The sequence below is a fragment of the Macrobrachium rosenbergii genome, chromosome 6 (assembly GCF_040412425.1).
Source record: "Macrobrachium rosenbergii isolate ZJJX-2024 chromosome 6, ASM4041242v1, whole genome shotgun sequence".
Classification (NCBI taxonomy): Eukaryota; Metazoa; Arthropoda; class Malacostraca; order Decapoda; family Palaemonidae; genus Macrobrachium; species Macrobrachium rosenbergii.
In genome coordinates this window covers 168,479-181,349 of record NC_089746.1, presented here as the reverse complement: position 1 = coordinate 181,349, position 12,871 = coordinate 168,479, and the positions used below count along the sequence as shown (strand labels likewise).

The 12,871-nt window shown below is 42.0% G+C and overlaps 1 protein-coding gene across 1 annotated transcript in view; it reads left to right on the top strand.

Annotated features, from left to right (window-relative positions):
• LOC136839097 (uncharacterized) overlaps positions 1 to 12,871 on the top strand; it is a 145,240-nt gene that overhangs the window by 31,465 nt on the left and 100,904 nt on the right. The window contains exon 2 of the mRNA XM_067104740.1: positions 6,300 to 6,776. Coding sequence (XP_066960841.1) covers positions 6,317 to 6,776 — 460 coding nt within the window. The 5' untranslated portion in view covers positions 6,300 to 6,316. The remainder of the gene's footprint in view (positions 1 to 6,299; positions 6,777 to 12,871) is intronic.

Here is a 12,871-nt window from a genome sequence, read left to right as displayed (position 1 = left end):
CTCCGAGTGCTTGAGATTCTTTGGAATATCGAGTATCCCGATCTGGTCTGGAGAGATTTTCCTGGGCCCAGTTCGGGAGCAGTGCGAGAGAAAGGGCTGAGGCACCCAGGTGTCTCGGCTCCTCTTCCTGCCAACACCGCAAGCGCTCCCAAAGTGTTTGCCAGTGCTCGGTTGGGTTCCCAGCCTGGTGTCTCGATCCTGTCAGTTCGAACATCAGAAGAAGCAGGGAAGAGATTCACTTTGGGAGTCCTGTGGGACTTCTAAGGGACTGACTTTCTTCCGGGGGACAAGTTTTTCTCGTTGGCTCTTTCCGCCCTCGGGTGGGAACCGATTCGCATTCTCCTGTGGGATCTTGCGTTTTGGGGGCCGCGAGAGCGCGGCCTCTCGAGGCCACGCCCTTGTTGCCAGTCTTGGAAGTCTGCGTCTAAGACGGGTTCTGTGCTTTGCTCTTTCAATCTATTAGGAAGCAAAGCAGCTGCTCCCGATTTTCGGAAGTCTCGTGGGTAGCTCGAATTCTATGAATCACGAGCACTCTCCTTACGAGAGGCACAGAACGAGAGAAAGTGCCAAGACACCCAGGTGTCTGGTTGCCTCGATGCCTGGGTGTCTGGGTACCGAGACGCGGTGTCTCAATACTGCCCGCCAGCTGCTTCGGTTGCTCGGGCCGGCTTCATTCTTGTGTCTCGAACTTTAGGGTTCGAGCATGCAAGATAGCAGACACAGAATTTCTCTTTGAACCTTCTTCTTGAGGGGCCTCGGCCTCGAAGGAGTTTAGAGTTCGGGAAACTAGCAATTGTTCACAGCATACGAGTCCATTCTACCCAGTTACGATTGTGTTCGCGCAATTGGCTCGGCTTGGCCCCCGGTCGCACTTATGAGACTGGTTCAGCTTGACTCAGCCTGCCAGACTGGCTCGGCTCGGCTCCCCCCGCCTGCCTCCCAGTCCACCACATACCAAATAGCTGGATCGCGTTCGCGTGATTGGCTCGGTTCGGCTCGGCCCTACTCGGTTTTTTCTGATTCGGGTCCTCGGCTATGTTCGAGTGAACTTTTTGCTCTTCCCAGTAAAGCTCTTTGCCACGGCACAAGTGCTCTTCTTTCCCCGTGTAGCAGTAATCTCCTTCGGTTGATTATCGCTCACGGTCCGCCTCTCCTGCTTATCTTACTGGCAGGACAGGTAGGGATACTCTTGTCAAGGCCTCCCTCCAAGGGGAGAGGTACAGGAGTTTCACGCATCGGAAACAGCGAGGGTCTTCCTCTTCAAGTTACGATCCCCCCCGTGTTCTCGGAGAACTTCGCGCCAACGAATCGGCGCGAGGATCCCCGGGACAGGACCGCGGCTCCCCCAATGAATAACCTTCATCACTCGCAACCCTTGCAGTTCCCGAGGGACCGAGAGTGTCGTGAACTGCCGCGGTCCTTGCTTCCGAGAGCGTTCTCGACCTGATGAATTCTTTTCTTTGAAGGAGTTGATTCAGGTCGAGACACCAAGCTTCCACCCATGCCTCAACAGAATATGAATTCTTGCCTCGGAGGGTCTTGCCGACTACAGTTTTTTGGGCAATTCTGGTGCTAAGAAGAAGGACTTTGTCCCAATTCGGATCTCCGGTTTCGTAAGTCCCGATTTGGCTCGACCCTTGGGAACGAACCCTTATATGGTTCTGCCTTTTTCTTTCAGAGATTTGCCAGATACCCCGGTAATCAAGGTTCCCACCAGGGCACTGACTTGTCCTTTGGACAATGGCCAAGAACTTTGGGTCTTAGTCATCTCAACTCGACCTTAAGTTCAAGCCAGGCCCCCTCAACTCCTTAGCTAAGAAGTCCTAGGCTTCAGAAGAAGATTGCAACTGCTGATGCCTGGACGAAATGATACTTATCGAGTCTCTGGAACTAGCAGCGACATTGCCGAGACCTGGGAATGGATTCCTTCAGGAGAAGTATCTATTTCCCTTAGGTCTCGGCAATTCTTTCCATCGAACTTCCATCCCGCCACCTCTCCCGTGCTCCTGATTCGGGAAATGCCAGCCGGCTAGAGTTAATTGCCTCGGTACCCTGTCATCTTGCAGAAGCTTCCCCATGGTGGAGAATGGAAGTCTGCTTCCTTTCCTCCGTTCTTTCCTCTTCGATGTATGAGGAAAGAGTTAGGCTAATGCTTGATTGAAGGAACCTTCGAATATGCTTGCATATTCCCCTCACATCTTGTGTCTACTTACGGATTCACAGATTGAGGAATAGGCGCACACTAGTAAGACCTTGTCTTGAATTTGTGTGACCGAGACGATTAGTACCTTCTCATCACCGTCCTGGGCTCAGAGCAGCCTTTTGGCCGTCCGAGAATTCAGGATGGGTTTTGCGGCACTCACTGGTTTCATTGAACAACAAAACCACAGTAGTGGCATTTGTCAACAAACGAGGAAATCGTATTTTCCTCCTGTTTCATGTCGACATTTGCAGGTACTCGAGTGTTGTTCTATTGCACACTTGGCAGCTCAATTAACCAGATGCATTCCTGGTGGGGATGTATTGGTAGGCAAGCCTGGCGTCGGGTTTGGGTGATCGCTGTCTTTTGGTGAAAACTCGATATCGACGTTTTTTCCCTCCATATTTGTCTGTTTTGCTAGAGGTTCACAAACATTGCTCACCCCGAGTTACAGACAAATACTTGAAGACTTCGCCTTCATCTGACCTGATTGCAGAGGCATCGAGAAGAATTCCGCGTGACCCAACCTCCTGTGCAGCTACACAAGAAGCGGTTCTTGAGGCAGCACATCCCTGTGTGTTCAGGACTGGGAGACTTTCCAGCTTTCCTTGCAAGCACAGGCTTTCTCGCCGAGCGGCAATGGATATAGCTGGATATCCCTTAAAGTCCTCTGCAACACTGTCCCAGGGACTGGATCCGTCTTCGCAGGTGGTGTCATCGTCAGAACTTCTTCTCGGTCAGAGCCGCTCTTCAAGTCTGGACTTCCTCGTCTTCTCCGTCGAGGGTTGCTTCTCTCCCTTTCATTTGTGAAGAACGTAGACCCTTGCGACCTAGTCTTGTATCTGAAGTAGCCTTCGTCTCCTCAGTCGAGAGTTAGCTACAGACGAGAAGCTTCTTCAGTCGTGCTGTCCCAGGGAACTGTTTCCTGGGTGGCAAGTGACTCTCGTTTAGGGTTCCTGTCTGTGCTCTGCCGCGCCCTACGAGAGTCATCAGATAGAGATATGCCCTCTTAGGACCATCTCTCATCTTACCCTGGCCTTGGCATAGAAGATGGAAGAACAGGGATGGGGATCATACCTCGACTCCTTCTCGGATGTCGTAGGTGGACTCTGAATCCATTGGCATCGACTGTCGGGTTCGAGTCCTTCTTGTTCCCCTCCTCCTTGGACTTGGTGTCGATGATCCAGATCATTCGTTACTTTGTCCTATTGGGAGCTGTGGTACTTTCCAAAATACTCGACATTCCTAACCTGGATGTCGTCAACGTTTTCGCTAGTACTGTCTCTCCCAAGGAAGAAGTGTCTAAGGACACATCTTCCTCCTGACTTCATGAAGTGATCAAAGGAGGTACTTGGCAGCTGACGACGACGATACCAATACCTTTCACCCGAGAGCTCACAAAGTCGAGGGCTTGGTCCATCCCTCGCATTCTGGAAGTTTCTGTCAGTCTGGAAGCAAGACGTGGTCTCTTAGATCACACTCTTGTCTTCTTCCTTTGGTCTTGCCCACAGGCCCTTGGAACCCTTTTTCCTTGGGTCTGTGGTGGCTGCTCAACAAGTTGTGTTCGTCTTACCCGGCTCCTTCAAGAGGACGAGTAGCATCTCACCTAAGGCGTTGGTTCTGGAAGTGAGAAGGATTCCAAGAGTGACTGGCCTCTCTTCCTCCTCCTTTCCCGTCCTCCAACTTCTCCTCCTTAGGGATGAGAATAGGACTCAAACCAATAGCTGCTGGAACTGGCACTGATGCAGTAAGACTATACATCGAGCACCTGTTCTATTTTTCTTATAGAATCATAGAAGCAATTCCGCTCCTTCCTCTAGCAAGGGGAGGAAGGAGAGACTGGCAATAAGGGAACCCTATCTTGGCTTTTCCTTACTGCCTCCGACTCTAGATCCTTCCAGCCTATTTTGTAGGAGTTACGTTTCCTCACTCATTCGAAAAGGTCCAGTATCTGACGTTTGATCTTGCAGTTCCTACACTCCGATCAATATGTCAGAGGCACGGTACTCCTCCTCGCTCTTTCGACCAGGAGGAGTAACCCAGGTGTGTAGAACTCCAGTCAGTTCAGGAGACTCACTCAGATTCCTCCCTCAAACCAGTGAGTCTTCCTAATGTAAAGGACCGAGGGTTTGTATATTGTGTTGGAACAAATAATTTTTAAAGTAAATTGTATTTTTCCTAACTATACAAACCCGAGGTCCTTTACACTTTATGCCCACCTCATGCCACCCCTCAATCTGAACCTGGACCGAAAGGCAAACTGGAATGTTTACATCCGGGCAGGCGGGTATTCCCGCCTACCTGGCGGTAGTTACTGCCTAACCACCTTGCTCAAGAGTTTCACGGCCGTTTCCAGCCTACACCTGAAAGTAATTCCTAATGTAAAGGACCTCCAGGTTTGTATAGTTAGGAAAAATACAATTTACTTTAAAAATTGTTATTTTGATATCTGAGAACTGTGACTCAAGAGTTTTTGGATCTAGATCTTCAATACCATTTCAGATCAGACAGCTGGGTGAACTGGAGGATGAAAGTATAAAAATGCAGAAGATCCTACAAGGAAAACATCCTGCTATCCTTCCATGGTTTATTCCAGTAGTAGATGTCTGCATTAAAGAAATATAGAATAAAGGTCGTCCGGAAGAAGAAGTCGGAAACAATTTTTTGGAGCATGATGAAAGGCATATAAATGCTTTAAATCTTGCATCTGATAAGAAATTTAAATATACAGTAATATATAGTGACTCAAGGAGTGTTTTAGAAGCCCTAAAGAAGTTTAATCCTACCCATCCCTTAATTCAGAAGGCTCAGGAGTGGCTTTGTTTCTTTCTGTTTGCCACAAATCAGTAAAGTTTTGTTGGATTCCTGGGCACACTGGTCTAGAAGGGAACGAACTGGACGATAGTAACGTAACGGATGATGCAAGATGTGATTTCTTAACTAGTATGAGTTTCTCGTTGGACAAGTCGGTAGATTTCTCGGGTAGCACTCTGCTAGGCCCAAGTTCGAGTCTCCGGCCAGCCAATGAAGAATTAGAGGAATTTATTTCTGGTGATAGAAATTCATTTCTCGGTATAGTGTGGCTCGGATTCCACAGTAAGCTGTAGGTCCTGTTGCTAGGTAACCAATTGGTTCTTAGCCATGTAAAATAAGTCTAATTCTTCGGGCCAGCCCTAGGAGAGCTGTTAATCAGCTGAGTGGTCTGGTTAAACTAAGGTATACTCAACTTTTTTAACTAGTAAGGTGCCACATTTGGATATGCGTCCAGTTATTAGAGGATACATTTGTACAAAATGGCAGCAGAGATTGACTTCCCCCATTTTATCCACAAATAGGAAGTACAGAAATATTAGAAAAAGTATTGATTTTTAGTGTTCGGGTTTTAATCTTAACAGAAGATTCAAGATCATCCTAACACGGCTTAGGATTGGCCGTACCCGCTTCACCCATAGTTATATTTTAGAGGAAGCCAGTGCCCCAATTTGTGCTCACTGTGGTGGTCAGCTATCCGTTGAATACATGCTGGTGCACTGTCCTAGATTTAATTGCCTTAGGGCAATGTACTTATTAGCAGGGGAAGGCTGTTTTAGAAATTTTAAATGATGATGTTGAGTAGATAACCTGATGGGTTATCTGAGAGAATCTGATCTTTTTAATGAGATATAATTTAGTATATTTATTAAAGATTTGTCATATTTTATATATTAAGTATATATTTTAAATACAAAATTTTTATATATATTTTTTATGGTTTTTATCTAATATCATTCTTCATTTTTTAAGTTCGTTCATATTTTAACACTGAATTTTACTAGCACAGTATGTTATCATTCACCATTTCATTATCAATCACGTCATTAATTTATATATTTCATCTTCATCGCTGTGCTGAATAATCCTGATGGGTTCCGGTGCTTGGTCTTCAAGACCTAAATTTCATAATCAATCAATCATTCTGATACCTAGGCGGAAAGGCAAAGTGATTGCTTACCATTCCTTATGCAAAGACCTCAGGTGTGTATAGTTAGGAAAAATACAAATTACTGAAAAAATTTATCATTTTTATCATGAAAATTACCATTTTTCTTTTATTTTCCAGTAAGCCAAGTAGGAAACATGAGGAGGTCTGGTCGTCAGAGGTGTCCACCAGTTGAATTTTGGAACTTTGAAAGACCTGATTATTCAGTGTCTCATGAAGTTTCCTACAATCTATCATTTTTGACAGGCCTTTCAAGAAGAAATCCAAGTCATCAGAAAACAGGCTTAACACCCCCTAAGCCAAGAAAAATCACCAAACTTGTTAAGACTTCAACAAATGCACTTAATGTAAGTTCTTGTTCTTTCACAAGGGCTCATACAAATTCAGTGCAAGCTGAAGAAAAGAAATCAAGCAGTAATAAGGTACCTTTGCTACCTAAGAATAAGAAACCTGATAAAAATAAGATCATAAAAAATAATTCAAAGGATCAGTCTAACAAGAGTAATACAAGAAATAAAGTTGTCAGAAGTGGCACATCAAGAGACAAAAATAAAAATGATGTTCTTGAGTCTCCGAAGGTTCATCCAGGAGAGTTTGGTGAGTACTATTCTGGTAAACTTTGTGGTTCATTTTTGGTATGTTGGAGTTAGAAAATTTCTGCTTAAAGCTATGTAAATTCTTGGTAATATATAATTTTCTGGAATTGCCATAGTCAATAGCTAGCGTTTTCTGTAATTTATGATTTTAAATTACTAGAATGCCCCAAATTTTGTACTTTAACTAGATAGATATGGTGGCAGATATCGTTGTTCCTTCTTGTTTTACCTCTTCCATGTTAAAATCTCCTCTCGTTGCATCTTGGGAAGATTTTACTCCCCATTATTCTATTGCTTCGTCTCTAGGCGATTTTAGGAGGGGTTCAGGAGATCTTGTGATTGATGTAACTGCCTCTGTTCTTTCTGTGGTGGGAGGGAGGGGGGTGTCCCACCCCTCAGTGAGGAAGGAGACAGCTCCCCCTTGTACAGTCTTTTCGGGAATGGATACGCAGAAGCTTTCCGAGTGTTGAACGTCATTAGGCCTTACAGGGTACTAACCATGGACGTGTCAAGCCTGTTCCTGCTTTGTCTAGAGCTGCTCCGAACTTACTTGCTGTTTCGGATGACCAGGGGCCTATCGAAGCACACGGCCATATGTGTTCTGCTTTAGTTGATATTAAGGATGCAACTTAAAGAGGGAACTTATTAAGGGAGGAACATGAAGGGGGACTTATTAAGGGTAGAACATGAAGGGTAACATATCAAGGGTGGAACATTAAGGGGAACGTATTAAGGGAGGAACATGAAGTGAGACTTATTAAGGGAGGAACATGAAGGGGGACTCATTAAGGGTAGAGCATGAATGGGGGCATATTTAGGGGTGGAACATAAAGGGGAACATATTACGGGAGGAACATGAGGGGTGACTTGTCAAGGGAAGAACATGAAGGGGACTTATTAAAGGTAGAACATGAAGGGGAATATATCAAGGATGGAACATGAAGTGTGAACTTATTAAGGGAGGAATATGAAGGGGGACTTAAGGGTACAATATTAAGAGGAATATATTTAGGGTGGAACATGAAGGGTGACTTATTAAGGGAGGAACATGAAGGGTGACTTGTTAAGGGAGGAACATGAAGGGGGAACTTATTAAGGGAGGCACATGAAGGGGAACATATTAAGGGTGGAACATGAAGGGGGACTTATTAAGGGTAGAACATGAAGGGGAACATATTAAGGGTGGAACTTGAAGCAAGATTTATTAAGGGAGGAACATGAAGGGGGACTTACTAAGGGAGGAACATAAAGGGGGAACATATTAATGGAAGAACATGTACGGGGATTTATTAAGGGTAGAACATTAAGAGGAACATATTAAGAGTGGGACATGAAGTGGGAACTTATTAAGGGAGGAACATGAAGGGGAACATATTAAGTGTGGAACATGGAGGGGAACATGTCAAGGGAGGAATATGAAGGGGGACTTATTAAGGGAGGAACATGAAAGGGGACTTATTAAGGGTAGAACATGAAGGGGAACATATTAAGGGAGGAACATGAAGGGGGACATATTATGGGAGGAACATGAAGGGGGACTTATTAAGGGTAGAACATGAAGGGGAACATATTAAGGGAGGAACATGAAGGGGACTTATTAAGGGAGGAACATGAAGGGGGAATTATTAAGGGAGGAACATGAAGGGGAGTTGTTAAGGGTAGAACATGAAAGGGAACATATTAAGGGTGGAACATGAAGGGGGACTTATTAAGGGAGGAACATGAAGAGGGACTTATTAAGGGTAGAACATGAAGGGGAACATATTAAGGGTGGAATATGAAGGGTGACTTAAGGGAGGAACATGAAGGGGAACATATTAAGGGTGGAACATGAAGGGGGGACTTATTAAGGGAGAAACATGAAGGGGGGACTTATTAAAGGAGGAATAGGAAGGGGGACATTAAGGGCAGAACATGAAGGGGGAACTCATTAAGGGTGGAACATGAAGAGGAACATATTAAGGGAGGAATATGAAGGGAGAACTTATTATTAAGGGTGGAACATGAAGGGTAATACATTAAGGGAGGAACATGAAGGGGAACATATTAAGGGTGGAACAAGTAGAGGGAGCTTATTAAGGGTGAAACATGAAGGGGAACTTATTAAGGGAGGAACATGAAAGGGGAACCTATTAAGGGTGGAACATGATGGGGAACATATTAAGAGTGGAACATGAAGGGGAACATATTGAGGGTGGAACATGAAGGGGAACATATTAAGGCTGGAACATTAAGGGGAACTTATTAAGTGTGGTAGATGAAGTGGAACATATTAAGTGTGGAACATGAAGGGGAACATATTAAGGGTGGAACATGAAGGGGAACATATTAAGGGTGGAACATGAAGGGGAACATATTACGGGTGGAACATGAAGGGAAACTTATTAAGTGTGGACGATGAAGTGGAACATGAAGGGGAACATAGTAAGGGTGGAACATGAAGGGGAACATATTAAGGGTGGAACATGAAGGGGAACTTATTAAGGGTGGAGTAGTAGTATTAAAGTAGTTTATCCAGACCACTGAGATGACTTTCAGCTCTCATAGGGCTTACCGGAAGGATTAGAATAAAATGCCACATAAGCACACATTCTCAGTAACACATACAAAATTCTGCCACATACAGCACACATTCTCATACTGTAACACATACAGCACACATTCTCATACTGTAACACATACAGCACATTCTCATACTGTAACACATACAGCACACATTCTCATACTGTAACACATACAGCACACATTCTCAAACTATAACACATACAGCACACATTCTCATACTGTAACACATACAGCACACATTCTCATACTGTAACACATACAGCACACATTCTCATACTGTAACACATACAGCACACATTCTCATAATGTAACACATACACACACAGTAAATACATTTAATCATGCTTCCACACTAAAATTGGTATATTAAAATTCATAATAATTTGAGTAATATTAAAAAAAAAATTAATTTAAATTTGACGAAAGATCTAAGGGTTTTCGTGCTTTTATTATTTACTAATTTTTATATTTTATTAATTAAACCACAGTTCCTCGTGAACAATAATATTGGAGCGACTGAAAATCTAAAAGATTCTGACAAAATTTCATTCATTATTTCCAAAAGTTGACAGTTCCTGTTGGTCATACTTTGGATTGACTGATTGATTGATTATGAAATTTAGGTCTTGAAGACCAAGCGCTGGAACCCATCATGATTATTCAGCACTGTAATGAAGGTGAAGTATATAAATTAATAATATGATTGATAATGAACAGGTGAATGATGACATGCTAGTAAAATTCAGTGTTAAAATATGAACGTAAAAAATGAATAATGATATTAGATAGAACCAACAAAAAATAATTATATATTAAACCTTTATATTCAAAATATATACTTAATATAAGAATAAATATGACTAAAATCTTTATTAAATATACTGAAATTATATCTCATTAAAATAATCAAATTCTCTCAGATAACTCATAAGGTTATCTACCTCAACGTCATCATTTAGAATTTCTAAAATAGTCTTCCCAGTTAGTAAGTACCGTATTTGACGGAAGACGCACTTTTTAAAAAAAAAAAAATGGCCTAAAAAATCCCCCTGCGTCCTATGTACATAATGTAGGCTCAAAATTTAAGAATTTTGGCCGAAATTATACATGAAACGTCACATAGATGTTGTAGCCTAGCGTAACATTCGGTGTTATCCTGATAACCTATTAAAAAACAAAGTTTATTATAATTATTTATCATTATCACGCTTACCATCACCGCAATTACTACTGCTAGTATTATAATCAATATCTACGTTGTTATTATCGATATTTTCATTAAAATGTTAATATCATTATCGTCGTCTACAGCGGATCGCCGCATTCCACATTTACAGACTGACAGTACGTGTGCTGCCACCTATTGGTGATTATCTCGAGAGTTTTACGGATAACAAGGCTTCGTTCAGTTGGTAGTTGGCAATTCCTGCTAACATTCTCTTTACGCATAACAACATGGCTTCGATCAATTGGTGGTTGACAATTCCTGCTACCATTCTCTTCAGGCATAATAACAAGGCTTCGTTGAGTTGATACTTCGTAACTCGTGCTAGCATTCTCTTTTAAGAATAATAACATGGCTTCGTTCAGTTGCTCACGAGACTCGAGCCGTTACATAGGAAACATTTTTATTTATTGGATTTTACCCCTTGATTGCATACTTTTATAATATATGATGGATATATATAACATATATTACCGTAGGTAACATCTTTATTAATGTTTTTGTTGATTCTGCCGGTAAGAAACAATGTTTACAAATGAATGTGTTGCAATCTATTAGTAAAAACCTATGAGGTAGCTTTCAGCAGCAGACGAAACATTCGATCGTAGTAAATGGCTGTTTGTATAATACATATTTTGATAAATATAAATATGGTAAATAACTTCTTTATTAAGTTTTTTGTTGATTCTGTTGGTAAGAAACAATATGCATATGATAACCTAATACTACAGTTTTTACTTACCAAATCATATGAGCATAGGCTAGGAAACCTTTTTTTTTCCTCAATGTCCTGCTGAAATTGGGGTGCGTCCTATGCAGACATGCGTGTTATAAGCCATCAAATGCGGTACTTTGTCCTAAGGCAAATAAGTTTAGGACAGTGCACCAGCATGTGCTCAACAGATAGCTGACCACCACAGTAAGCATAAATTGGGGCACTGGCTTCCTCTAAAATATAGCTATGAGTGAAGTGGGTATGGCCAATCCTAAGCCGTGTTAGGATGATCTTGAATCTTCTGTTATGATGAAAACCCAGACTCCAAAAATCGATACTTTTCTAATGTTTCTGTACTTCCTATTTGAGGATAAAATGGGGGAAGTCCATCTCTGCTGCCATTTTGTACGAATGTATTCGTCTGATAACTGGACGCATATCCAAATGTGACACATTAGTTAAGAAATCACATCTTGCAGCATCCTTTGATTACTATCAGCCAGTTTGTTCCCTTCTAGATCAGTGTGTCCAGGAATCCAACAGAACTTTACTGATTTGTAGCAAACAGAAAGATAAAAAAATCCATTCCTGGGCCTTTTGAATTAAGGGATGGGTAGGAATAAACTTCTTTAGGGCTTCTAAAACACTCCTTGAGTCACTATATATTACTGTGGATTTAAATTTCGTATCACATGCAAGATTTAAAGCATCAACATTGGCTGTTGCTTCAGCAGTGAATATGGATGAGGAGTCTGATAACCTTTTTATATATGATTCCCCCTCACACACCACTGCACATCCTACTCCATTTTCCTGTCATTTATATGCCTCTCATCATGCTCCAAAAACTTGTTTCTGACTTCTTCTTCCAGACGATCTTTCTTCTTTGTCTCTTTAATGCAGATATCTATTGTTGGAATAAACCATGGAGATATAGCAGGATGTTTAACTTGTAGGATCTTCTGCATTTTTATGTTTTCATCCTCCAGTTCACCCAGCTGTCCGATTTGAAATGGTACTGAAGATCTAGGTCCAAAAAGACTTGAGTCACACTGTTTTAAGATCTCAAAAGAAGGATTCTTCTTTGAGCTTCTCAGACCTAGCTCATGCCTCCTTAAGTCCAGTGGTAGCTGATGGAAGTCTACATAACTACTTAAAATGGGTGAAGTTCTGAAAGCTCCAGTGCAGATCCTTAGCCCCATATTATGCACAACATCCAATTCCTTGAGTTTAGTCTTTGAAGCAGATGAGTATACTTGGCAGCCACAGCCTAACTTAGATAAACATACTGCATTACAAAGCCTTAACAACGATTTCTTATCAGCACCACAATTAGAATTAGATACTACTGTACTTTAAAATATTTAGTGATCTCTTCACTTTCGCTTTTAACTGGTCAATATGATTATTCCAAGTGAGCTTTTCATCAAATACTATTCCTAAAAATTTTACTTTAGTAATATAAAATAATTCCATTTAAGGTAATAGTTGGAATGGTTTCCTTAGTTCGGCTTCTGCAGAATCGAACAGTGACAGTTTTAGGTTCGGAAAATCGAAACCCTTGCTCATTAACAAATAAAGCTCCTTTTAC